The following is a 25099-nucleotide window of genomic DNA, read 5'->3' on the forward strand; positions in this document are numbered from 1 at the left end:
CTATAATGGAAGGCTAGAAATAAGTATCACTATGAAGTTTTGCTTTTAGTGTTAAGTCACATTACACCTTTGCATTAACCAATAACTAGTTAGATGAGCCTTAAGTCCTAAGGTGGTTCCATGTGTACTTAAATTTAGTTTCAATTCTCATATACATGTAAGTTCCTCAAACAGATATTTCCTTTACTGATAGCCTCAGAATTATCTCCAAAGTAGGAATTCAGAAGAACAATAACCAAAGAACAAAACAGTCACCTATTTATGCACTTGAAAACACATACACAATGATAGAGGAGGGGGCAAAAGCCCAAAATACAGCAGTTTCATAAAATGTGTTTTATTATATTTTTTCTTTTAAAAGGGAAATGGTCATATCCAAGCCATCTAGATAGCTATCTTCTGAATGATACCATAAGAAAGTAACACCAGAATATAAGTGGATTCCTAAAAATAATTGCTAAAAACTAATGGCTGCATCACTAACTTTATTAATTTTTGTTAGTATATATTAATTGTACAAATAATGGGTTTCATTATGGCATACTGTATGTAAAAACATGTTGTAAATTATATAAATTTGAGCCAAAGTGATCAATTTTCTCACTGATAATTAGATGTCATAACTTTGGTATTATTTCTTTCATCACAAAGCTATCTTTGGCAAAATCACATTTTGACAACATCAAACAGATCGATAGTAACACTAAAAGCATGCCGATCCTTAGCTACACACAGTTTAGAGGGAATGGATCTAGGTGTTATATAGACCTGTTCATTACACCAGGGGTTATGGGTCCCTATTAGGGAGACAGCAAGAACATAAACAATCTGACATTAACACTCATGCAAGAAATTAAAAACAAACAAAGAAAACATTCCTGTGACAAGCTAACTAGGAGGATCTGATGACACAGCAAACAGCATACTACTAGATCCATCTTAGCGTTCTAGTTAAGAAATGCATTAAAGTCCACAGAAAAAAATTAGGGAAAAATATTATATATTTCCATAAACTGCAGTTTGTGCTCAGAGGCAATAATTATTAAAGTAGGAAATAGAGGCCAATGCTCAAACTGCCAAAGTTGCCTTTCCTAAGAGAAGAGATTGGATTCTGAACCACTGGTTGGCATGTAGGAGCAGATCAAGTGCTGGTAAGAATCTCAGAAATAGACAAGCCAATCAGAAACTTTTTATAGGTTAAAAATATGAAACGTGTCACATGGCCAAGGACAAGAATGGTGCAAAATAGGGAAGAAGTTTTAGTTTGGGACCAATGACTTCGTTATTTTCTTAGCATGAAAGCCTTCACTGGACATAGCCACTGAGAGCCCAGTGTGCCATATCATCTACATTGCAGACCTCCAGTGTCATTGTTGGCTCAGTTTTGCTCACACTAGTGAGAATTAATTAGAGATAAAATTGTTATACCAAGCATATATTTATGTACATGCATGTGACTTTATAAAATTCACAGATATTTCCCATTTCCTCCAGCAGAGGTCAGACAGCAGCAGTCCTAGACTATGAAAATCGAGGAAGCCATAGAATATTTGAGAGTGATTTTATTTTCAAGAAAAGATAATGGAGGATTTCTTTGTAAAGTGTTTTCCTCTACTCATATTGTCTAACTATTTCTTACAGCAGGCATGCCTTACTTGTGCAATAACAAAAAACATCAACAATCACTTTAAATTTTATAAAGAGTACATTGGCATATATATTCACCCTGTATTAAGTCACGGACACTGCTTCATTATTTATATGTTCTTAACTGGGCACAGGTTAATAGAATAGTGTAAAAAGGACGCACATTCGGCATCCACTGTAAAATAAAATGATTTAAGGGCAACATCATGTCCATTGTTGATAACTGGAAGCATTCTTTTTAAGCAAGAAAGAATCTTACAGCTGTAAGATTGCCAGCGTGACACAAAGCCTCCTAGACACAGCGCAGAGGCAGGAGCACCTGGAAAGTGCAAAGAGAACAGCCAGTGTGCGCTGCAATCCTCTCCTTTGTCTGCAGAAACCTACTAGATCTTGATGCTGCAGTCACTCAGTTTCTGCAAGTCATGTAGGCAGAATAAGGAAGACATTTTTTTAATGGTCAATTTGACAACACATTTAAAAATCAAAGAAGCTAACACAGAAAGTTTACTGAGGACAGCCTTGGTAAGCAAGTCACACTATCACCATGCTGCCTTTCCGTGACTCTTTCATATTTATAAAAAAGAAAAGGCTTAGAAAACAAGGTCTTTTGAAGGATAATCATTTTATACTCCATTATGCCAAATCAAATAGCTGCTTCATATCTATATTACTAAATGATTTATAATGTCTGGTCTGCTACTTGTGCTTCTTAATCATATCACACAAATGTAAGGCCATTAAATTGTTATACAAATCAAAACTATTAGTAGTTTCTTTATTTTGTTGTTTTGATTTAACTTTGGATGGTCATGGGGACCAAAGCTAGGGCCTCCTCATACAAGCTTAGCTAGTGCTCTTGCACCTAGGGCTTCATAAATGCTTACCATGTTCCCACAAACCTAGACTCTCATACATGTTAAGCATATGCTTACAAACATACTATCATACATGCTTAGCATATATTCTACTTCAAGCTACTCTCTTAGCTCCTCTTTCTTCCATTTTTTCTGAGGGAGTGATGTTTTCCTGTGGCAATAAATTTCTATGGCTTCCTTCCACCTCTGGGAGCAACTGAAGAAAAGAGAAATGAAATAAAAAAAAAAAACTCTACCAGAGCAGTTGGAATGGCTCACAATTTTAATCTCAACACTCTAGAGGTAGAAACAGACAGGCTTTGAGACTAGGTCAAGGCTTGGCTACATAATTAGACCATCTTAAATAAAGAGACTATAAATAAAACCTTCTAGTAGTTGTTCTGTGGTGGGACTCCACAGTGATGCCTAGAATAGATGGCTCTTTGCTTAGCCTAAATTATCAATGGCTTCCGGAGTAAAGTGAGGATTATGAAAAAATGGGGGAATAGGGAGGTGTGAGACAGAACGAGTCCTTAAGGGAGAACCAGAATCCACAAAAAGGTGTGGTCAGTGAGAAATCCTCAGAGACTCTTTTGTCTGCCAGAGTTTCTGTTTTTCAAAAGTGGTCCATTCCTCAAACCCTTGGCAATGTGTGCTACACAGATTCTCTGATGAACTCAAGGAAATTAATAGATGAGGTAAATGTTAACCTTGACTAGCACAGGGAAAAAGAAGAGACCTGTAGTCCATGAGAGGTGAATAAGTATAGCCTTGGAGGAGGAGACAATGAGTCACAAATGATCTTAGGACAGAAAGAGAGACACAACATATTCAAGTAAATCTTGGGAGGGGAGTCAATGGAGAGTCCATGACATGGGTGTGCTTTGATTATCAAGCCACTTTTACATCAATTTTTAGAGAAGAATAACTTTAACTGACATGTAGGATACAATGCCAAACATATCAAAATATCTGAGAAGTTTGTAATAGAAACAGTGTTTGCAATAGAAAGTCTAGGGAAACATTTGAAAACTATAAATAGATTTTACATAACATGCAAGTGCCAAAGGTATTTAAATAGAGATACTTAATAAGCGAATCATAAATATTTTTCTACTGAATTTGTAATATAGTTTACTAAATGGAAGTACGATTTTGTCAACAGCTTTCCTAACTAGATTTAGAATTGCCACCCAATTTATCTTTGATCATAATGAATGCATTCTGAGAGGGGCTGAAAACCTTCCGTGCCTGTTTTAGGCTTACCTTCACATGGTGGATCAGACGTTCAACTTCATTCACTTTATAGGTCTCCAATCCAAGCTCCTTGGCCAACCGTAGGATACGATTCTGGGTTGGTCCAACATAAGATCCTCCAAGGTCCACATATTTAACATTTTTATTCTGTTGTTTCATGAGAAAAAAAAACAAAGATGACTGTTTGAAATAACATTTCTAAAATAAACATTTCTGAAACAAGCAATTAACATCAAAGAGGTTATAGATCCGTTTGAGCTGCATCTGTGGAAAACTGAATTCTGTTCTCAACTCTTCTTTTCCTGAATTTACATGACTTAATTATTAAATCAATCTTTAATTTAAAAGAAAATTGACCACTGAAAAGGCAAGGCACGTCAGAACCCATCACTCACAATACAGCCCAATATCTCTGACTACACCCCAGTAGTTTTCAAACTGGAAACTTATGAGCCAGTGACATGAGTAGTGGCTTGACTTGTCTGTGTTGATTTCATCATTTGCTGTCTAGTCCCTGCTCCCCAAAAGGAGTCGTTTTTCACAATAAAAAGAATATTATTCTCTATGGACAAATAAAACATACTATAGATACACACAACGGAACACTATCCACATTTTACAAAGAGGAAAATTCTGTCATTTAGCACAACAAACATGCATCTGCTGAACATTATGCTAAGTGAAATAAATAAGAGAAAGGGAAGTGTCATATAATCTTACTTATATGTGGAATCTAAAAAGAGTTAAACACCTAAAAGTAAAGAATACTATGGTGTGTACTAGAGGTTTCAAGGGTGTGAATGTTAGGGACAGAGGGAATGAGGAGTGACTGGCCAAAGCATACAAGCTTCAGCTAGATAAGAGGAGTAAGTTTTGAGCTGTAATGTATATATTAAAAAAACCTAAGAGTAGATTTCAAGTATGTTGTCACAAAAAATGTCGAGTGTGTGAGATAACGGTTAATAAGCTTGATTTAATCACCCACATTGTATATGTATCATGTTGTACTCCATAAATGTAGCATAATTATGATTTGATGTTTAAAAACAAAATAAATTAAAATAGATAAATGAATAAGTAACTGAAATGAGACTCCCCATGCATCCCTGAATTTAGTTTGTATAAACAGAGAGAAGGAAGAAAGAGTTGAAAGAGAAATAAATTCAGAGAAGTTTGGGCAACTCATGTGCTTAGCATGTACAAGTTCCTGGATGGAAGATTCTTAGCACTCATGATGATGATGATGGTAAAGAAAAAGGAAAATTTTGGAGTCATGTTATCCCCGCTTATAAAGTCAGTAACAAAGACTTTCAGGGAATACAAAAGTCTAAAAACACAATTCAGGGGTGGGCAGTGGTGGTACAAACCTTTAATTCCAGCACTTGGGGGGCAAGGGAAGGCAGATCTCAGTGAATTAGAGGCTAGCCTAGTCTACAAAGCGAGTTTCAGGACAGCCTGGACTATTACACAGAGAAACCCTGTCTCAAAAACCAAAAAGAAGGAAAGAAAAAGAAAAACCACAACTCATGCTTCAGACCATGTTTCTCATTCCGATCCTTAGTGTCTTACCCTAATTGTGTAAGTCCTGCCTCCCACACGATCCCGTGCTTCCAGAACCACCACACTGAGGCCAGAGTCATGCAGAAGTTTGGCTGCTGCCATACCTGGAGAAATGTATAAGAAAACATTATGAAGAAATCTGCTACAAGAATGCAGACACATGCCACATGCTACTGGCCAACAAGAACAGTCACAATCACCCAAGCTCTACTACACAACTTAAGGCATAGATGGAATTCTCTGTAGTGGCCTCTACTCTCCATATATGAAACCACATGATACTTTTAGAAAGAATAAAATATGCTTCGTTAGCAGTGACTATCTAAATAAACATTCCATGACACTATGTCAATAATATCCCTATTTTAACAACTAAATTATAAGTCAGACAACCTAATGCAGGAGCACAATCAAGAACATTCATATACTGGAACCAAAAAGGTCCACATACTCCATTTTCAGTTTGAATCTGAGAAGCAACAATGTGGGAGAGAACAAGCCTTCAGCAGTCATGAGTGGACCTAGGCTTTACTGGGAAATTGGACTTTTGAAAGATCACAAAATATTTCAAAGCTAAGGTCATAAAAACTGACCCTATATACATCTTAATTTCAGATATGCCTGATCACTGCTCAGATACACCTGCTCAGATATGCTTGATCAGGCCTGATCAAAAATGAAATGGCTCCATCCATGTACTTTAATTGTTCATTTAGTCAAAATTATTTCTTGAGTGCCTGTGTATAGTCATTTGTCTAATGCATCCCAGACACAGCTTGGAAATCCTTGCACTCATTTTTGTTTGTGAGGTGACTTTTGAAAGGAACACTTTTCTCTCATATTGAAAATAGATTTTTTTCTCACATAATATATCCTGATATGTTTTCATCTCACTCTACTCCTCCCAGCTCCTCTCCAGTCACCCTCCTGCCTGAATCCACCCCTATTCTGTCTCTCAGTAGAAAACAAACAAGGTCCCATGTCTTTAAAACCACTCGGGCTATAGCTGTGATTCAAAAGTAGGTCATTTGCTTAGCATCTGGGAAACCCAAGGTTTCTCTCCATAGCACTGCCGAATATAAAAATATGAAATACAAGCACTCCAAGAATACAGCAAGATCTGACCCCCAAAACAGATGCTCTTACAGTAAATTGAATTTACTTCTTGCTTCACAAAACCAAACAAAATCAAAGAAATGCCAAAATGCTACTGTACCTCACAGATACATGAAACAGTTCCTCTTTCATAAACAATGACTACATGATGTCAGGCCCCACTACCACAGCACACCTAATGCTCCCTACCAGTAAACTATGGTCATGATTCCTTGTATCAATTCATGCTGGGAGTGTAGTTTAGTATTGACATACTTTCCTAGCTCATGTGAAACACTAGGTTCCATCTCCAGTTGCATTAAAAAGAAAAAAGGGAGACTTATAGTACATTGTTTTAATAAATGCATTCCAACAGGCTAGTGGGCTAAAGTTCTTTGATAGCCTCTTTGTTGTTGTTGTTTTTGTATTTTTTTTTTTTTCGAGACAGGGTTTCTCTGTGTAACAGTCCTTGCTGTCCTGGAACTAGCTCTTGTAGACCAGGCTGGCCTTGAACTCACTGAGATCTGCCTGCCTCTGCCTCCTGAGTGCTGGGACTAAAGGTGTACACCACCACCCAGCTTGCTAGCCTATTTTTCTACCTGGGCCTACATTGAAAGTAAGCGAAAAAGCAGTTCCTTTCCAGCATCTGTGTCTGACTCAAGGTCAGTCTCATTTCTGGTGACGTCTCTCAATGTGCACTACAGTGAGAATCCCCACTTCTAAGAATCTTTTTCACTTTATCAAGACCAATGTGTTTTGAAGACACACTTGACTGTTGTGGGCTGGTAAGAATCCACTGGACATAATCTGAGTCTGAGTGCAGAAGCATAATGAGCCAAAGGGTGATTTTCACAAAGGAAACCCACTTTCCAGAGGGATTGGATCAACATTTCATTGTTTGATGTAATGTCTCTTTCCATCCCTTTCCCCAGAGGCAGGCTCAATGCTTCTGGTTGGTGGCAGAGCAAGCTCCCAGAGTCCACACTGCGAGCAGTCACACTTGTAACACAGAAGCATCTCAGGACTCAGTTTTAGGAATGCAGGGCTTGAAGTTTTAACTCCAGTTTCTCAATTTCACTCCCATAACAGGAAAAAACTATAACCATTTTTTTACTAAAATTCAAAATTGCAGACAATCTGAGGACCTTTTTCTTATCAATCGTCACTCCAAGATAGCAAACACACAGCCATAACAGCAGCAGTTACCAGCAAGTTCATGTAGAGCTCAGCAGCATGTTCTTTAAACAAAAGAACCAGGAAGGAAATACAGCCCAACTCCCAGACACTCGCATATGCGAATCCACAAAGGGTACCCCTGTCTTTTAATGCATACAGCTGCTCAATAGTATCTGATAAGAAGCATACAGTTATTAAAAAAAAAAACCATGAATTCGAGCTCCCTCTACCTTTTTTACATTATGATTATGCACAAAATGACAAAAACATTATTAAGCAATATGTAAGTATGTTTTTTTGAAATCCCCTTTTTAAAATTTATGTTCAGGATGCTTGAGGGAACATTTGAAACATCTGTTAGGCATCAGCTGACAAAAAGGGAAAATTAAAAATGCAAAAATTGATTTAACTGGAACAAATGAGGATGGCTTAGGGCATCATTGAATTTAGCAGTCAGAGTCCAGTCAGGATGTGATTAAGATGGTGAAGAAGGGGTACCTGTCAAGGGATGCCACAGTGATGACAGATAAAGAGACAGGGAATTGACTACTTAAACAATAGGCAGCCGGGCGGTGGTGGCGCACGCCTTTAATCCCAGCACTCGGGAGGCAGAGGCAGGCGGATCTCTGTGAGTTCGAGGTCAGCCTGGTCTACAAGAGCTAGTTCCAGGACAGGCTCCAAAACCACAGAGAAACCCTGTCTCGAAAAAAAAAAAAAAAAAAAAAAAAAAAAAAAAAAAAAAAAACAATAGGCAAATGCTACCTCTCCCTAGCATCCTGGCTCAAAATGTATTATTCTCCTGGATTTCATTGTGTTTTGGATTTGGAAGCTTTAAAACATTTGTCACTGAAGCAAAATATGAGAAATAGTACATTCTTTGAGGAGGCCGGAAATGTCTATGTTCAATAATTCCTGTTTTAAAACCTTCGTAAATTATGAGCAATTTTGACCCCCAAAACACTAGACAAGATAGTTGTCCCTGACTAAACATGAAGCAGTTTCTGAATATAATATAATAATACTTTTAAGAGATTCATACTATCAGCTACCACCTAAAATATGGAGCACTTACTTTTGTGTTCAATGCTTTCTACAATGCCTACTTTGTCTTCAACACAAGGGGGAGAACTATTTTTATTCTCAATTTCAACAACCAGATAGGTTACATAATTAGTAAATGGTAGAACCAGAGTTGAACTCAAACCTCACCTCTTAGCCACCATTCTTGGTCCAAAAAAAAGGAAGATTAAAAATATAATAACATGATATAGCAATCCTTAGAAATATAATAACATGATATAGCAATCCTTAGAAATTATCTGAAAGCATTCTGCTCTCTGTCTAAATATTAGGAACCAGCACACAATCAGTTTTCCTTTTGAACAGATGTTTGGCTTCTGAAACAGATTCCAAAGCAAGCTTATCATCACTGTGCACTCCTGCAGGGTTAATGAAATTTGACTTTAATGTGCAGGGTCAATTAATATTTCACAAAATAGTTATTTGGTTCTTTCAAAAATAGTTCATATAGGCCCTTAAGACACAAATAATAGAAATACACATATAATGCTATGAAATTGCAGAAAGATTGCATTTTGCCAGGCCTGGTGGCAAGCCTGCATTCTCAGTGATCTGAATACTGAGGCAGACAGTTCACAAGTTCAAGTCCAGCCTCACAGTGAGACCATGTCTGAAATTATTTTAAAGACCTACAAATCAGTGTCATGCAGCATCATTAGCATTTGTGTTTCCAGTTTGGAACTGTAGAAAATGGCTTGAGTTAGACTCTGGGGGAGACTGCAAAAGTGTGAGACTCATGAAATCAGAGTCCACATCTACCTTGCTCACTGTTTTGCCAATGTGTTTCATGTCTTTCAGATTAATCTGCGCTAGTTAACAAGCTTTTACACTTTAAAATAGGAAACTAATTGTCTTGGAAGGAATATAAAACATCTGCACTTTATTACTACATAAAGGCTTTTGCAGTCTAAAGTTACACACACACACACAGAGAGAGAGAGAGAGAGAGAGAGAGAGAGAGAGAAACAATCTTGGTAACAAAAATTGACAATAAAATTCACAGTACTTCTAAGTTCCTCTAACCTTGTAACCCTGACAAATGATATAGGCATTCTTTTAGGACTTATAAAAACAATATTATGTAAATAGCCCTCATCACCTCTGTCACTTCTGACAAAGCAGTGTGGTTTGTCTGAGGCAGTTCAAAGCAGTGTTTTTCTGCGTAGCCTTGGCTGTTTTAGAATTGGCTCTGAAGACCAGGCTGGCCTCGAACTCTGCCTCCTGAGAGTTGGGATTAAAGGCATGTGCCACCACCCCCTGGGCAAAGCAATGGTTTTATGAGGAAATTCTAGAAACAACCAAGCAAATGTCTGATCAAAGAACTCCAGTTCTTTGATCTCTTCAAAGAATATGTTTCTTTAGTTATTTAACACAAATATACCCAAAAAAGGCCTGGAGTAAGAAGAAAAACATCCTCTGTTAGAAGTCCAGTTTCTTCGGGGAAAGAGGCATGAGTAGGAAGAAGGGAGCTGATAAAAAGCTACTATGGTGCTCGCTTCAGCAGCACATATACTAAAATTGGAATGATACAGAGAAGATTAGCATGGCCCCTGCACAAGGATGGCATGCAAATTCTTGAAGCGTTCCATATTTTTTTTAAATAAATAAATAAAAAGCCACTATGTAGGTGAGGCCAAGGCTAAAAGAGCTAACAGTGCTGAGAGCCAGCTTTGCTACTCCAGGGAGGTAGGCAAATGGAAAGTGAAGCACACAGAGACCCAGGAGTGCTCAGTTAGCAAGTGGCACAGACAGTGAATCTCAGCACGCTGACTCTAAATGCGGATTCCATATGACATACTGAAACATGAAGGGGCTATTTAACAGTGAAGCACGGTGAACCGCCTCTTGGATATCTCCCATCATCTTAGTGCCACTTATTCTTTGCCTTTGTGCAAATAACTGGAAAGTAAAGTATATGTTCCTGGCAGGTAAAGTTCTAAAAGGTCTTCTGTTATGAAGCAAATGACATCCACAAAGACACAAATAGCTTGATTGACAGAGTGGAAACTGGATGGCATTCCCTTTTCCTGTGTCGCTAGGATACCGTACATGGAGCTCAGAAAGCTCATTTCCGGGATGGTAAGATGGTAATTATCTATGTTTTCTCTCTTCCTGAGCCAGGATACAGTTGGTGTTTAAATGTGTTTGTTGAATGGTTGTATTTAATATCCTTAAACAAAGACGACTTTTAATAGAAATGATTTTTGATACAGAAATAAATAGGTATAGTAATATCAAAAACTTTTCATGTTGTCTAAGAAACTAAAATATTTAGGTATGTTGAAACTGATTTCTTTTTGTCACATCAAGTATGGTAAGATACCCCTGGATTTTGCAAAAGAAAAAGAAATGGCCAAATGATAATACCCAGCTCATATTTGTATGGTACTGTAGTTTCCAACATGCCCACACAGTCAACCTTCAATAAGGTCAGCATTGTTGTGTCCATTTCTCAGATTAGGAAATAGAGACTTGCCCAGAGTTTCACACCTAGTGAAGGCAGAACTGGGCCTAAACTATTTCTCTGTTTCTAGGTCCTATGGGTTCGTCATTAACAATAGTCCTTCCCATAACAAAAGCTTTTCACTGTTGAATTCTTAAAGCAGTCAGAATTTGAATTAAAATCAGAATGTTTCCTTTATTGACTTTCTTGGAAAGAATATGTTGATAACAATCATCTAGAGTCTGCCAGTATCCAAAGCTCTGGGACATGCTCATTGGGGAGAGATCCAAATATATTTGGAGCAAGAAGTACACATTGAGAAGAGCTCTGAGGAAATAATTCTTTGTATTTTATTCAGAATGACTCTTGCCTGGCAAGATACCCATAACAATTTGGGGCAAAATTAAAACAACATAGACCACGCATACACACATATGCTTGCCACTGAGAAACACTCTAGAATGATGTTATTTACATGTTCTCTACCCCCCTAACACAGATAAAAAGACAGATTCCAAATCTTCTTTGAAGAGTAGTAACCTTTGCCCTGTTTTCTCTAAGACATTCAAAATACATAACACAAAAACAAAGAGCAGTGGCTTGTATGATACAGGAGATCTTCACTGATGCCTCAGGCCAAGGAGTGATTTATGTTCTTGAAAGGGCTACAAAACATCATGCTTCCATAAGTTGCCATAGAAACCTTTTCCAGATGCAGCTGCTTTGAGACACTCAAATGAGATTGTCTGCAAAGGCCTTTCAGAATATACCTAAAACCATAAAAAATGTTTCTGCATCACATTTTATATGCAAATGATGGCACTTTTAGGAAATGTCAGCCATCATAATGAGTCTTCTTTCGTAAAGAAGCCTTTTTCTTTCCCCTTTGTTGTTGGAAAGCAGCTGAGCATCTTTTGTGCCTCACAAATGCACCAGACAAAATGTATTGCTGGTTTACCTCCTCACTATCTTCCAGGAATAAAGGAAGCACATCCAAAATTACAGATTCTCTTTCTCAAGTATATGTGAATTATGTATCTTTAAAACCAGTCAGTAGCTTTTAATTAACCTGCTTCAAATCTTCCTCAGAAGCAGATTAAGATGTGTAGAAATAGATATACCTTTCTGGAAAACAACTGTGAGCTCTTTTGTTTGTTTGTTTGGTTTGGTTTTTACTATGAGTGTGGTAGCACACACAATCCTAACACTCAAGATACTGAAGCGAGAGGATCTTGAGTTTGAGCACTACAAGACCCAATATCACACACACACACACAAAAGAATCACTGGGTCTTTTTGTTTAATGTATTATTGTGGTGATTGGGGTGGTGGTGTTGAGGATGGTACCCAAAGCCTCATGCGTCTGACTTCATCCCTAGCCTTCAAACTGTCTTAAGCATAAAAGAAGTTTCCTTGATGATGGCTTGAGGAGAAAAGTTTTGTGGCTCCAGTACTGGATTACCAATACAACCTTTAGAATTGCAAGCACCTTTAATGCAGACTATAATACTGGGGAGCTGTAAGACTCCTTGGTACTCACTTTCAGACTCAGGGCATTTCTCAAATAAGTGTTTGTCACAAATGGTACAAAGGGGGTGACGGATCTACTTTCCCCCTTCATCAGACATGAGATAACAGATTAAGAATTCTAGGAAATAATTAAACACAAGCATGGCTAGGGCAAAGAAATCTGAGTGTGGCATAAGGACTGAATGGAGGAAGTAAGGTTACTCTTGGCTTATATGCCCCCCCTCTACTTCTGAGGCCCAGAACTGTTTCCTTTGCCTGTGGATTAAGCCTAAGAGGACTGACTGGAAATGAAGGCAAACCTTACTGCTCTTCTGCGCTACAAGCTCTTGGTTCAATGGGCTGCTTTCTGGTTGCGTAACCATGGACAAATGCTCACTTCTTGGAGCCTCTCTTCACTTTCTCACAGAATAATGTGATTAGATGGGGCTCCTTCCAGTCAGTGACTAAATGAAATGGGACAGCATGGGAATCACACAAGACAGCGCATTACACAAATGCTATCTCCATGACCCCAAAGCATGTACTTTGCAAAATCTGAAATGGAGGTGACATCTGCAGATGTGAATATAGCATGTATAGTATACATGGTGTTCTGGAGGAAGGGAATGGGCAATTTAAACAGTTTTGTTTAGGGAGACATGTATCAAAATAGTTAAGGGCAAAATGTCATTTCTGTGATTTACTTTGAAATGCTTCTACAGGGAAAAGGGGTTGATAGATGGACAGATGAATGGAAAAACAAAATGGATATAATACATAATGCAAATGCAGCAAAAATCATTACAGAATATAGGTCATTAGGCATGAACATTTGCTATATAATTCTCTAAAATTTTTCATAGTAAGGAAATTCTGGGGAAAAGTTAAATTAGTTTTTATTCAGTGGCACTTGTCAGAGACTTAACGTATCATGCAACTCCACTAGGATACATATTGGCTATTTATATGTTTTTAATATAATATCTCTTTATAACATGGGGAAACAGAGAATATAAGTACTTTTGTAAGAGCAGAAAATTCTTATTACATATCCTGGAAAACATACTAAAGTAATTGGTCCATTTGGATCATGTGGTTAAAATTGGCCATGCATTTGCCAAAAAAGCTTCCTGTCAAGACAAGTACCTCCCTCCTTGATTGGTGGTGTATTTCAGTGAGACATCACTTGCCTGGGACTTGGGGGATTCTGGGTTCCATCACTAGCATCGCAGTGACAATGTAAACACTCTTCACACCATTGTCCTTCATCTAGATGCTGAGGAGGAGTTCGTGTCTAAACCATGTCTTGCCTCTTGAAAATGACAAATCTCAACAGGAGAAGAACAAGCACGGAGAAAAGGGTGACTACAAGGTACAGCCGTATGGGAAATGATATTGCTTCATTCAGCGATCAACCACATAATGTGATGGTGGGTCCCTAAGACCGGATTACCTAGTAATTCTTTCACTACCTGAGATCGTGTTGAGGAGAAGTTTGTGTCACAATGCCCAAAATACTAAACAGAAATAACTTAGGCAGGAAAAATATTTGCTTTGGCTCATGGTTTTAGAGGGGCCTGTTAATGGGCCCCGTGTTATTGAGTACAACATCATAAAAATGAAAGTATGTGGCAGAAAAGAGATGTTCACTTCATGGCTGACTAGAATACAGAAAGGAGACTGGCCATGCTGTTAGCTTCTGTTGTTTTTGCCTTTTATTTAGTCTTTGGCACCCATGGGATAGTGCTATGCCCACTGAGAGTAGGTCTTTCTCCTCTCAGTGAACCTTCTCTGGAAATAGGCTTATAGACACACCCAATTTAGGTAATTCTAAATGCAGTCAAATTAACAACAAAGATTATACATCACAAGTACACTTTAATGTTATCACTGTTGTCATAAGTAACTCCATCTTTATTCCTCTTCCTTTTCCCCTCCTCAGACAATGTTCTTCACATTGTATTCCTGTGATCTTGCTTATTTTCATAATCTGTTTCCAAGACCATGAAACTGATTTAAAATGGACTCATTTCAACCCCAAGATAAAAGAATGATGTCATGAAGGGTTCACCACCTCAAGTCTAGGGCAGATGGTCCAGCACAGGATCCTGGGAAAATGCTGATCTTTGTTCATAGCCATAACCTAATCTCCATAAAGTATTCATCAAGTCCTCAAAGAAATGGAAGATGGTAATTAAGATATTAATCTTTCTCTTTCCAGATCGAAAAAAAAAACCCTACTTTCTTTCTCACCAGTACTCATCTTTTGGGCACTGGAGATGAGAGAGAGCTTCTGAGCCTGAATTTAGGAACACAGTGATGAAACTGCCAAAGAATACACATCTTAGAGTCTGTTCCATTATTTATCTAATGTATATTTATATTTGGAACTAGAAGCACACTTGGTACAATTGGGTTACAGAAAAAAACGAGAAATGAGAACATAACAATGAAAAATAGTGTGTCCTCTGAAGAAAGGAACAAGAATTCCTCTTCTTATTTTCCATCCTTGTGATGCAACCAAAGTCGGCCAGAGTTAACAGACAGTCCATCTCCTCTGAGTTTCTTTGGTACAGCAGTGCTAGGAAACTGATGAGTACATGCAGCCTTATCATTACAGTAAATTAACTTCATTGATAACTGTACTTATTTGGGAATGTCACAAAGATGCAAGTTCTAATTAGGCAGGCTAGGCTGGCATTTCTTATGTTTTCAGGAATATTGAGGTGTTAAGGGATGGTGAACAAAGGACATTTCTAGCATATTTCTATTGCAGAAAGTTCAGATGGCTTGGAGAATGGAGCATTGTCCTAAATGGGAGAGACTTGGCCTCCTGAATGCTGCTTTGGAATTCCTCCATGCCTCATCTTATTATTGGAAATGTGGCTTCACCAGAGGAAATGATTTCCCTGGGTCCTTGTTAATCCCAATCAGCTCTTTCCATGACTTCAAAGATGACAGTTCTTCCCGTCTCCTCACAGAGCTCCTTGTCAAGTCATTAAAAAAATGTCTAGTTTAGGGAATATTTACAAGTTAAGGACCATTAGCTACACTAAAACCAGTAAACAATCAAATAGCATCCATTATTCTCTGATTTTCCTCATTTCTTACATAGACTCAGTCATCTACCCAGGAGTTCAAATCTAAAAGTCAGGCTTTGTCATTGAGTTAGTTTCTGGTGACCCTTATCCCATTGCATCCAAAAAGTATGACCCAGCCCCTGTCAGTTTCTCTCCTCTCTTGTCTCTTCTGCAGTGTTTGAGTGAAAATCAGGCTTTCATACTTTGTAGGCAAGTGTGTTCTCTGTCACTGTGCTGTGCTCTCTGCCCTTTCTCCTACTCCCTACTCCACAGTCTGGTGACACTGAACCATGCAGTTCTTCTCACACCACATACTAGAGTTCCTGCCTCACCTCCCAAGCATAGCTCATCTGTCACCTCCTCTAGTCCTATGTTTTTTTTTTCTCAGCAGCTAGTAAGGTGTCTCTGGATCCTCATGTTTCTACAGTAGTGAGTGCTTCCCCCAGAAGAAAGAGACCAGGACCAAAAGAAGGCATTCTGAACAGTATGTAACTAAATGCACAGGAATCTTTCAGGGAGATCAAAAATTTTAAACTTTTCCCTAAAATTATTTTTGGAAAAGGGCGTTTCCTGTTATTTCCCACCACCACACTGGAGATAGGTTGAAATCTTTCCCGCTGGTGGTTTGATAAAAGATTTAACAGAAAGAAAGCCAAAATAAGCTGGCAATGTTTGTGAAGACAAGGCCTCAAATGGAACACAGATGACTTTACTTGTGCTTTTATTAGGTTTGACTCTTTGTTAAGAGACCAGTATGCTTTATAAGGTAATATAAAGAGAACTCTCACTCTCAGGTGTCAGCACTAGTGTCAGAAGGGGACAAAAATGAACACTTCTACAAAGATCTAAGGGAAACCATCTATGACGGTCTGGGTAAATTACTGCCGGGGTGTCTGGAGCTGAGATGTAGCTTCCCATTCATGTTAGAACATTTGTTTAGCTTAAATTCAAATGACCCTAAGTGTATTCGGAAAATCTAGATGTCATTCTGAGTGGTGGTCCCAAACTCTTGCCAATTCAATGGTCTTAATTATGTTTAAGTGATTTTGCATTGCTTCCAAAAGGAAATTTTAGTATATATATATATATATATATATATATTGGATTTTCAAGACAGGGTTTCTCCGTAGCTTTTGGTTCCTGTCCTGAAACTAGCTCTTGTAGACCAGGCTGGCCTCTAACTCACAGAGATCTGCCTGCCTCTGCCTCCCGAGTGCTGGGATTAAAGGCGTGCGCCACCACCACCCGGCTAGTATATTTTTAAAAATTAGACAAATCTCATATTTTGTGTCCTCAACTGGTTTCAAATCATTCTCTATTCTTTTATTATTTTTATTGATTGAGAATCTCATATCATGCTCCTGATCACAATTAGTATGGCTTCAGATAGCAGGCTTCAAGTATCATGGGCACAGACATCAACACAGCCCTTGGTCACATCAGAACCACTGATCCACTCATGGCCTTCAGCGGCTGCTCAGACCATGAGCCTTGACGTGGCTGCCCATGGTTACATATGCCACTCACATCAGCATGGCTCCCTGAGACAGCAAAGCCCAAGGGCATCACAGACCTTGTATGTCCACAATGATCTCAGGCTTCATCTTGACCTGGGGTAGCAGCATGGACCACCAACACCAACATGGCTTCTTGTGGCATCGCAGACCACAGTGGTCCTTCGAGGAGGTCTACTCCAGAAAGTAAACCTTTTTACATCTTGGGCCTCTGTTGTTGCCCAGAGCTAGGGGGATCCCACAGCCAGGGGCAGGTTCAGAGACTGAGTCTGTGCCTGCTTAAGCTCCAGGCTGTTGGAAACCATTTATCCAGCCCTTTTGGACAATGAGAACATGTAGATCTCACTCCTCTAAGATGTCACTGCCATCACTTCTCCAGTTCTGCCTTTCTCCCTAGCACATGCACAGGTCAAGCTTTTCTACTGTTCCCACCTCTCCATCACGTATTTGTTCATTGTAGTGACATCTCTCCACCCAGGGCCTTGAGTTCAGGGCAGCACTTTAGATGTCAATTTGCAGACCTATTTAAAGAGTGAAAATATTTGCCCCTAACTCATCAAGTAGTTGTGGAAAAGGACACATTATACAACATAGTGTCATTGCATGACACATACCCAAGAAATACTTATGAATGAATGAGGAGTCTAATACCTTAGAAAATACTTGACTTGGTTTCAAATTAATCCTCTGTAGGGATAGCCCAGCCCCCTTAGGGGGAGTGTTCACCTCGGGCTAATGTTTACATATAAATCTGGTGAGTGTGAGCCCACTGCCCTCTTTTTTTGTATTTCCTGCTCATCGCTGGATCCCTGGTGTTGTAAGCTATCCCCTCATTAAAATTTGCTGTTTCATATTAAGCTAGCCTGGTTACTACACCACTTACAGTTTGGCGTCCAACGTGGGGCTTTTTGACCCCGCCCCTGAGTGCCCCGGGGTCACAAGCTTGATCTTTCCCAGCCTTTGTGAGCAAGTCAACTGCTGGAGCTCAGGAAGCACGATTGGGCTCCAGCGAGCATAGCCCACTAACTTTCACAGCGCGCTCCCAGCTCGCTTTCCCTTCCCCCACTCAAGTCCAGCTGCACGTTCATCTTTATTACCAAAAGGATGGCCTCTCATAGTTATTGATTTAAAGGATTGTTTTTTCACTATACCTTTACAAAAGGAAGATAGAGAAAAATTTGCCTTCACAGTGCCTACTTATAACAATTCTCAACCTTTGAGGAAGTACCACTGGGCCGTCCTCCCCCAGGGTATGTTAAATAATCCCTCCCTGTGCCAATATTTTGTAAATCAACCACTGCAAATAATACACAAAAAATTTCCCAAATCGATAATATATCATTACATGGACGACATTTTGTTATCCGATTCAAACATGGATACCTTAAACAGACTGTTTAAAGAAATAACGATACTTTTACCTAAATGGGGATTACAAATTGCTCCTAAAAAGATTCAAAAGGGAGATTCTATTAATTATTTAAGTTATAAAATAGGTTTACAAAAAATTAAGACACAAAAGGCACAAATTAGGAGAGATCGCCTATGGACTCTTAATGACTTTCAAAGACTGTTAGGAGACATTTCCAGTCTACGACCAGCTATTGGGATAACACCTGATTTAATAATTCATTTGAACAAAACCTTGGATGGTGATAAAGATTTGAACAGTCCCAGAGAATTAACAGCTGAAGCAGAAAAGGAACTGACAATGATTGAGAAAAAATTACAACAGGCACATGTGGACAGGGTGAATCCAGAGCTCAATTGTATTCTCGTCATACTACCACCAAAAATTTCTCCTACAAGAATTTTAATGCAGAGAGATGATATTATCTTGGAATGGATCTTTTTTACCACATAAACCAAGTAAGAAACTAAAAACTTACGTGGAAAAAGTCTCTGAGTTAATTATAAAAGGCAAGTTGAGACTTCATCAACTAGCAGGCATAGACCTAGCAGAAATTATAATGCCTTTCACTGCTGATAAACTAAAGAAATTATGGAAAGATAATGAACCATGGCAAAGAGCTTGTGCTAATTTTTTGGGAGACATTAATAACAACTATCCAAAAAGCAAGAGGCTTAGCTTCATAAAGAGAACTTCTTGGATCCTTCCTCGAATCGTCCATGATGCTCCAATAACTGGAGCCCGTACATTCTATACTGATGCCAACAAATCAGAGAAGGCAGGTTACAAATCAGAAGACTTGGGTAAGGTGGAACAAAGTCCTTATGAATCTGTCCAGAAGGCTGAATTATATGCCATTCTTATGGTGTTAAGGGATTTTAAAGAACCTATTAATATAGTTATTGATTCACAATACGCAGAAAGAGTTATTTTACATATTTAAACTGCTGAATTTATACCTGATGATACAGAACTAACCTCATTGTTTCTCCAGGTTCAAGATTTGATCAGGAACAGGCTTTGCCCTATGTACATAACACACATCCGATCCCATACGGGTCTGCCAGGTCCTCTAGCACAAGGTAATGCAGAAATTGATCAATTATTGATTGGTAATGTGCTACAAGCCTCTGAATTTCATAAAAAATATCATGTTAATAGCAAAGGTTTGAAGAAAGAGTTTTCTATTACATGGCAACAAGCTAAGGCAATTGTAAAGAAATGCCCTACTTGCTCTTTCTATAACCAAGCGCCACTGCATGCAGGGGCTAATCCAAAGGACACTGAAAGGAATGAAATCTGGCAGATGGATGTGTTCCACTTTGCAGTATTTGGCAAATTAAAATATGTGCATCACACCATTGACACTTATTCAGGCTTTCAATGGGCAACTGCTTTAAGTTCGGAAAAGGCTGATTCAGTAATCACTCATTTATTAAAAGTCATGGCTATCATGGGTATACCTACACAAGTAAAGACGGATAACGGTCCTGCTTATGTCTCTAGGAAAATGAAACGGTTTTTTGATTATTACAATATCAAGCATGTTACAGGTATACCATACAATCCTACAGGTCAAGCAGTCATAGAAAGATCAAATCAAACTATAGAGGATATGTTGAACAAACAAAAAGGGGTGGGAAACACCCCCAGAAATAGGTTACATAATGCTTTGTTAACCTTGAATTTTCTCAACACTAATGAGAAGAGAACAATGGCTGCTGAAAGACATTGGATAATGGAAAAGTCTACTGAACTAAATCAACCAATTTATTTCAAGGATTTTCTGACCTCACAATGGAAGCCAGGAGATATGCTGCGTTGGGAAGGGGTTTTGCTCTTGTCTCCACAGATGAGAAAAAATTGTGGATACCATCAAAATTAATAAAGGTTCAGTTTGAAGAAGAGAAGCCACTTGGAGAAGATAAATAACAATTCATTCATAAGGATGGCGATCATACTGATGATAAGAAATACAGATAGGTTGGGGGCAGGGTTCTTTTCTTATCTCCACAGGAAAATACTCATCTTCAAAGAATTTAAGGAACCCTGAATATTCAATTACTGACAGATGTAAACTAGTTTTGACCCACTAAGGATCAACAATAAAATTCTATACAATTTGTAAGTATTAAATTTTTTTATGTCTTATTAAACATTTCTTTTTTTTTTTTTTTTTTGGTTTTTCGAGACAGGGTTTCTCTGTGGCTTTGGAACCTGTCCTGGAGCTAGCTCGGTAGACCAGGCTGGTCTCGAACTCACAGAGATCCGCCTGCCTCTGCCTCCCGAGTGCTGGGATTAAAGGCGTGCGCCACCATCGCCCGGCTAAACATTTCTTTATAAATATGTAGAGCTGGTTTTGGAGTCGGACTATGGCTCAGTCCCTCTTCAATCCCAAGCCTGTTGATAAGAGATATTTCAGAGTTTCTGTCTCAGGTCAGGAGCCATGAAATGGGACAGAATAAGAATAATTATATACTTGATAAACTTTCTTTGCCTTTCCTCATATCTGTGTCTTTCTTTATATGTCAATATATGTCCATTTTGTTAATGTTTAAATTTCCTATAACAAGCAACAAATTTTCCTACAGTAATATTTGAAGTTTCCAGGATAAAGATGGGGCCCCATGACATCAACTCAATCTGGTTTTTATGACGTCATGAATTTTTTTTAAGCGCTAAAATTAGACCTGTTTTTTTGGTACCAACTGCACGAGACAATTTCGAATGGTGCACATTTTTGACAACACTCTGGCAGGACCTTCTTGAAACGCTCAGAGACTAGTTACAATTTTCTTAGGTCAAAGGTTAATTTGGAAATTTTACCATCATTTGCTTTCACAGGAGCCCCTAAGAAAAACATCACCCCCATGTCAGCTAGAAGCAATCTTAGAGGACGATGTCCCCTCTCCTAACAGAGTTTGCCCTCAGGGTTAGGGACATCATTTAATGGTTGGTTTAGGGTTGAGGGGATGGGGAGATATTTTATGGAATTAGGGGTATTTTCAAAAAAAGGGGGGATTAACTGGTTTGATGGGATGATTGGTATTTGTGAATTACTGCTTTTAGAAAATTGTATTTGTACTGTTTCTTATATATTGATATATTAAATATTGAATGTGAGTGTTCCTACCTCTATTTTTGCATGCTTATAACTTTGTCTATATTGTATTGATACATCTACCATATTACAATGTACATTTCTACCTCCGATATTATTTATACATTTGATATGTAATGACATTGTTTACAGTTGAAGATCATTGTCTTCATATATTACACAGTTGTTTATTCTCTTAGTCTTCAAATTAGATAGGTATTGAGAATTAATTCATGTCTTTTAGATACATAGAGATTATATTTAATATAGATAGTATAATCTTCAGCCTCTTTGAAGAGCTGTAGAAAATGGCCTTTAATCTAACCTAAAATCTTCTTAATCTAACCTAAAACTCTGTGCCAACGAGACACAATCACTCCTGGCGACACCACTCTACTACCAAGAGAATGATGAGCACCAAAGACACTCCACTGGGAGCTTGTCTTCTTGACAGAACTGGCCTTTGGGTTAAGAAAAGCCCATTCCTCAACTACTGACAAAGATACAGAATATCTATAAATGGATAAAACAGGATTGTCTTATCCTGCCAAGACAGGGTAGGATAATTCTAAGAAAGTTCCTTGCCTTTAATAATGGTATGTCAGTTATGTTAGGCCTTAGCCAAAGTTGGTTGACTCAACATTGCAAACGAGACTTTGGGTGATTGCCCAGGTAGTCAATTGTCTCTGTCATTTGTTGCATATTTTGGATATCTCTCGTTTGTTAAGTAATATTTATTCCCTTCTCAGATCTTTGATGGAGTTGAAGATTATATAATTATAGTTACTCTCTACATTATTTAGACTCCTTGAGATAGAATGTTTAGCAAAACTTTTGTTCTCAATATTGTTTGTTATATTTAGTATTTGTTATTATTGTATATAGTTGTATTTGGTTTAGTTCTGTCTTATTTAGACAAAAGGGGGAGATGTAGGGATAGCCCAGCCCCCTTAGGGGGCGTGTTCGCCTTGGGCTAATGTTTACATATAAATCTGGCGAGCGTGAGCCCGCCACCCTCTTTTTTTGTATTTCCTGCTCATCGCTGGACTGCTGATGCTTTAAGCTATCCCCTCATTAAAATTTGCTGTTTCATATTAAGCTAGCCTGGTTATTACACCGATTACAATCCTCTATCTTAGGTCCTATGAAATCTTTAACAAATAATTTATTTACTTCTACTGATTCGAATTTATAAAACAAGGACAGTAGCAAGTATTTTATCTTACAACTTATATGCCATCATGAAGAGAAGTCATGGCAGGAGCTCAAGGCAGAGAGAGTTGGAGACAGGAACTGAAGCCAAGACTACAGGAGATATTATTTACTGGCTTGCATCATGGCCTGCTCACCCTACTTTCTTATACACCCCACAGCCACCTGTCTAGGTTCGACACTGCCAACAATGGGGTAGACCCTTCCACAGTAATAATTAATCAAAAAAATTCCAACACAGACTTTCCCACAGGTCTCTGTCATAGTGCCATTTTCTTGATTAAGGTTGCCTCTTCCCAGATGGTCCAAGCTTGTATCAAAGTTGAAAAAAACTAACCAGAATAGTGTCAAACATTTGTAATGCCAATAGTTAAGAGACTGAGACAGCAAGATCTAGAGGTCCAGGACAACCTGAACTGCACAGAACATTTAAGACTAGCCTGACAACCTACCTAATAAAATCCTTTCTAGAGAAACTAAGGGCTGAGGATGCAAGTTGGTGGTAAAATGCTTGCATATCATCTGTGAATCACTAGGTATATTTTACAGCAATGCAAAACATAAAAATGGGCTATCTATCTCCCAGGCCAGGCTGATAGAAGTTACTTGCACAAAATTATTTTCTTTTATGGGGCCCTGTTATTGTGATGAACAGACTGAGCTTGGAAACTTGTGGTTCTTCTATTTCTTCTTAATTTTCCTGTCCCTAAAATGTTTATTGACAATATATCAGATTTTTACACAACTATCCCATGCCTTGGCTCAATGCAGATGATTTATAGATCAAGTCTTGCAATATTTGCATAACCTCCTAGGTTGTAGTATTTCATTAAGCTGCATCATACACACAATAACTAAGTCTCAAACTGCTGTCCTCAGTCTGTAGAGAAACCAATAGATAACATATGCCATGTATTAGACAGCCAGTTAGCTGAGTGGGGGAAGATGCATAATGATTCATTTTTCAAAGAACTTACTCTGATTAGTCCCACCAGAACACACTTCTTCTCTAAAACTTGCATATTACAAAACTTATTGTAATGTTATTATGACATTAAAAGGAACATCACAGATGTCTTGAAAATTTTTCAGTTCCCAAATTTTCTTCTCCAACTCTCTTTTTTTGTGTTGTTAAAATCATTTGCATGCATATGATAGCATATGTGTATGGGGTGTGTGTGTGTCTGTGTATGTGTGTGGTGTGTGTGTGTGCATGCTGTGTGTGTTCAGGTATGCAAATGCCAAAGCATACTGTTGAGGTCAGAAGACAACCTTGGCTATTGGTCCTTGCCTTCCATCTTGCTTGAAATAGTATATCTTTGCTGTTTACTGTGCATAATATGGGCTATCTGGCCTGAAGACTCTGGGATATCTCCTATCTCTTCCTCCCATGTTGCAGAAGGAGCTCCGGGGTTACAGATGCTCTGCTTTACATGATCTCAGGCCATTCAAACTCAAGTTCTCAAGTTTGTGCAGCAAGTACCTTAATAACTGAGTCATTGCCTGAGATAAGAATGTGTTTTTAAAGCTTGTTTTTAATTTTAAATAGAGGACAGGTGATGGTGACACATGCCATTAAGCCCAGCATTTAGGAGGCAGAATGACGCAGATCTCTGTAAGTTAGAGACCAGCCTGGTCTACACAGTAAGTTCCAGACGAGCCAGGGCTATTATGCACAGACCCTGTCTCAAAAAAATTCGGGATCAACCTACCCCTGGACCCAGCCAATACCACTCTTGGGAATATACCCAAGAGATGCCCTATCATATGACAAAAGCATTTGTTCAACTATGTTCATAGCAGTATTATTTGTAATAGCCAGAACCTGGAAACAACCAAGATGCCCTTCAATGGAAGAATGAAAGAAGAAAGTATGGAATATATACACATTAGAGTACTACGCTGCGGTAAAAAACAATGACTTCTCGAATTTTGCATGCAAATGGATGGAAATAGAAAACACTATCCTGAATGAGGTATCCCAGACCCAAAAAGATAAACATGGGATGTACTCACTCATAATTGGTTTCTAGCCATAAATAAGGGTCACGGAGTCTACAATAGGTGAATCTAAAGAAGCTAAGTAAGAAGGGGAACCCAAGGAAAAACATATAGTTATCCTCTTGGCTAAGGGAAGTAGACAAAATTGCCGGGGAGAAAA

At 38.5% G+C, this 25099-nt stretch overlaps 1 protein-coding gene and 1 non-coding gene across 3 annotated transcripts in view; one reads left to right on the forward strand and one right to left on the reverse strand.

The window, feature by feature from the left end:
• Nucleotides 1–25099, reverse strand: part of Maob (monoamine oxidase B) — a 104742-nt gene that overhangs the window by 50642 nt on the left and 29001 nt on the right. For both annotated transcript variants that reach the window (XM_075957804.1, XM_075957805.1), the window contains exons 2-3: nt 5328–5422; nt 3768–3905 (exon numbers count right to left, since the gene is read on the reverse strand). In XM_075957804.1, coding sequence (XP_075813919.1) covers nt 3768–3905; nt 5328–5422 — 233 coding nt within the window. The remainder of the gene's footprint in view (nt 1–3767; nt 3906–5327; nt 5423–25099) is intronic.
• LOC142841936 (U6 spliceosomal RNA) lies at nt 10158–10264 on the forward strand. Its single transcript, XR_012909161.1, has one exon. It is a non-coding gene; the product is annotated as a U6 spliceosomal RNA (small nuclear RNA).

This window comes from Microtus pennsylvanicus, chromosome X (assembly GCF_037038515.1).
Source record: "Microtus pennsylvanicus isolate mMicPen1 chromosome X, mMicPen1.hap1, whole genome shotgun sequence".
NCBI lineage: Eukaryota > Metazoa > Chordata > Mammalia > Rodentia > Cricetidae > Microtus > Microtus pennsylvanicus.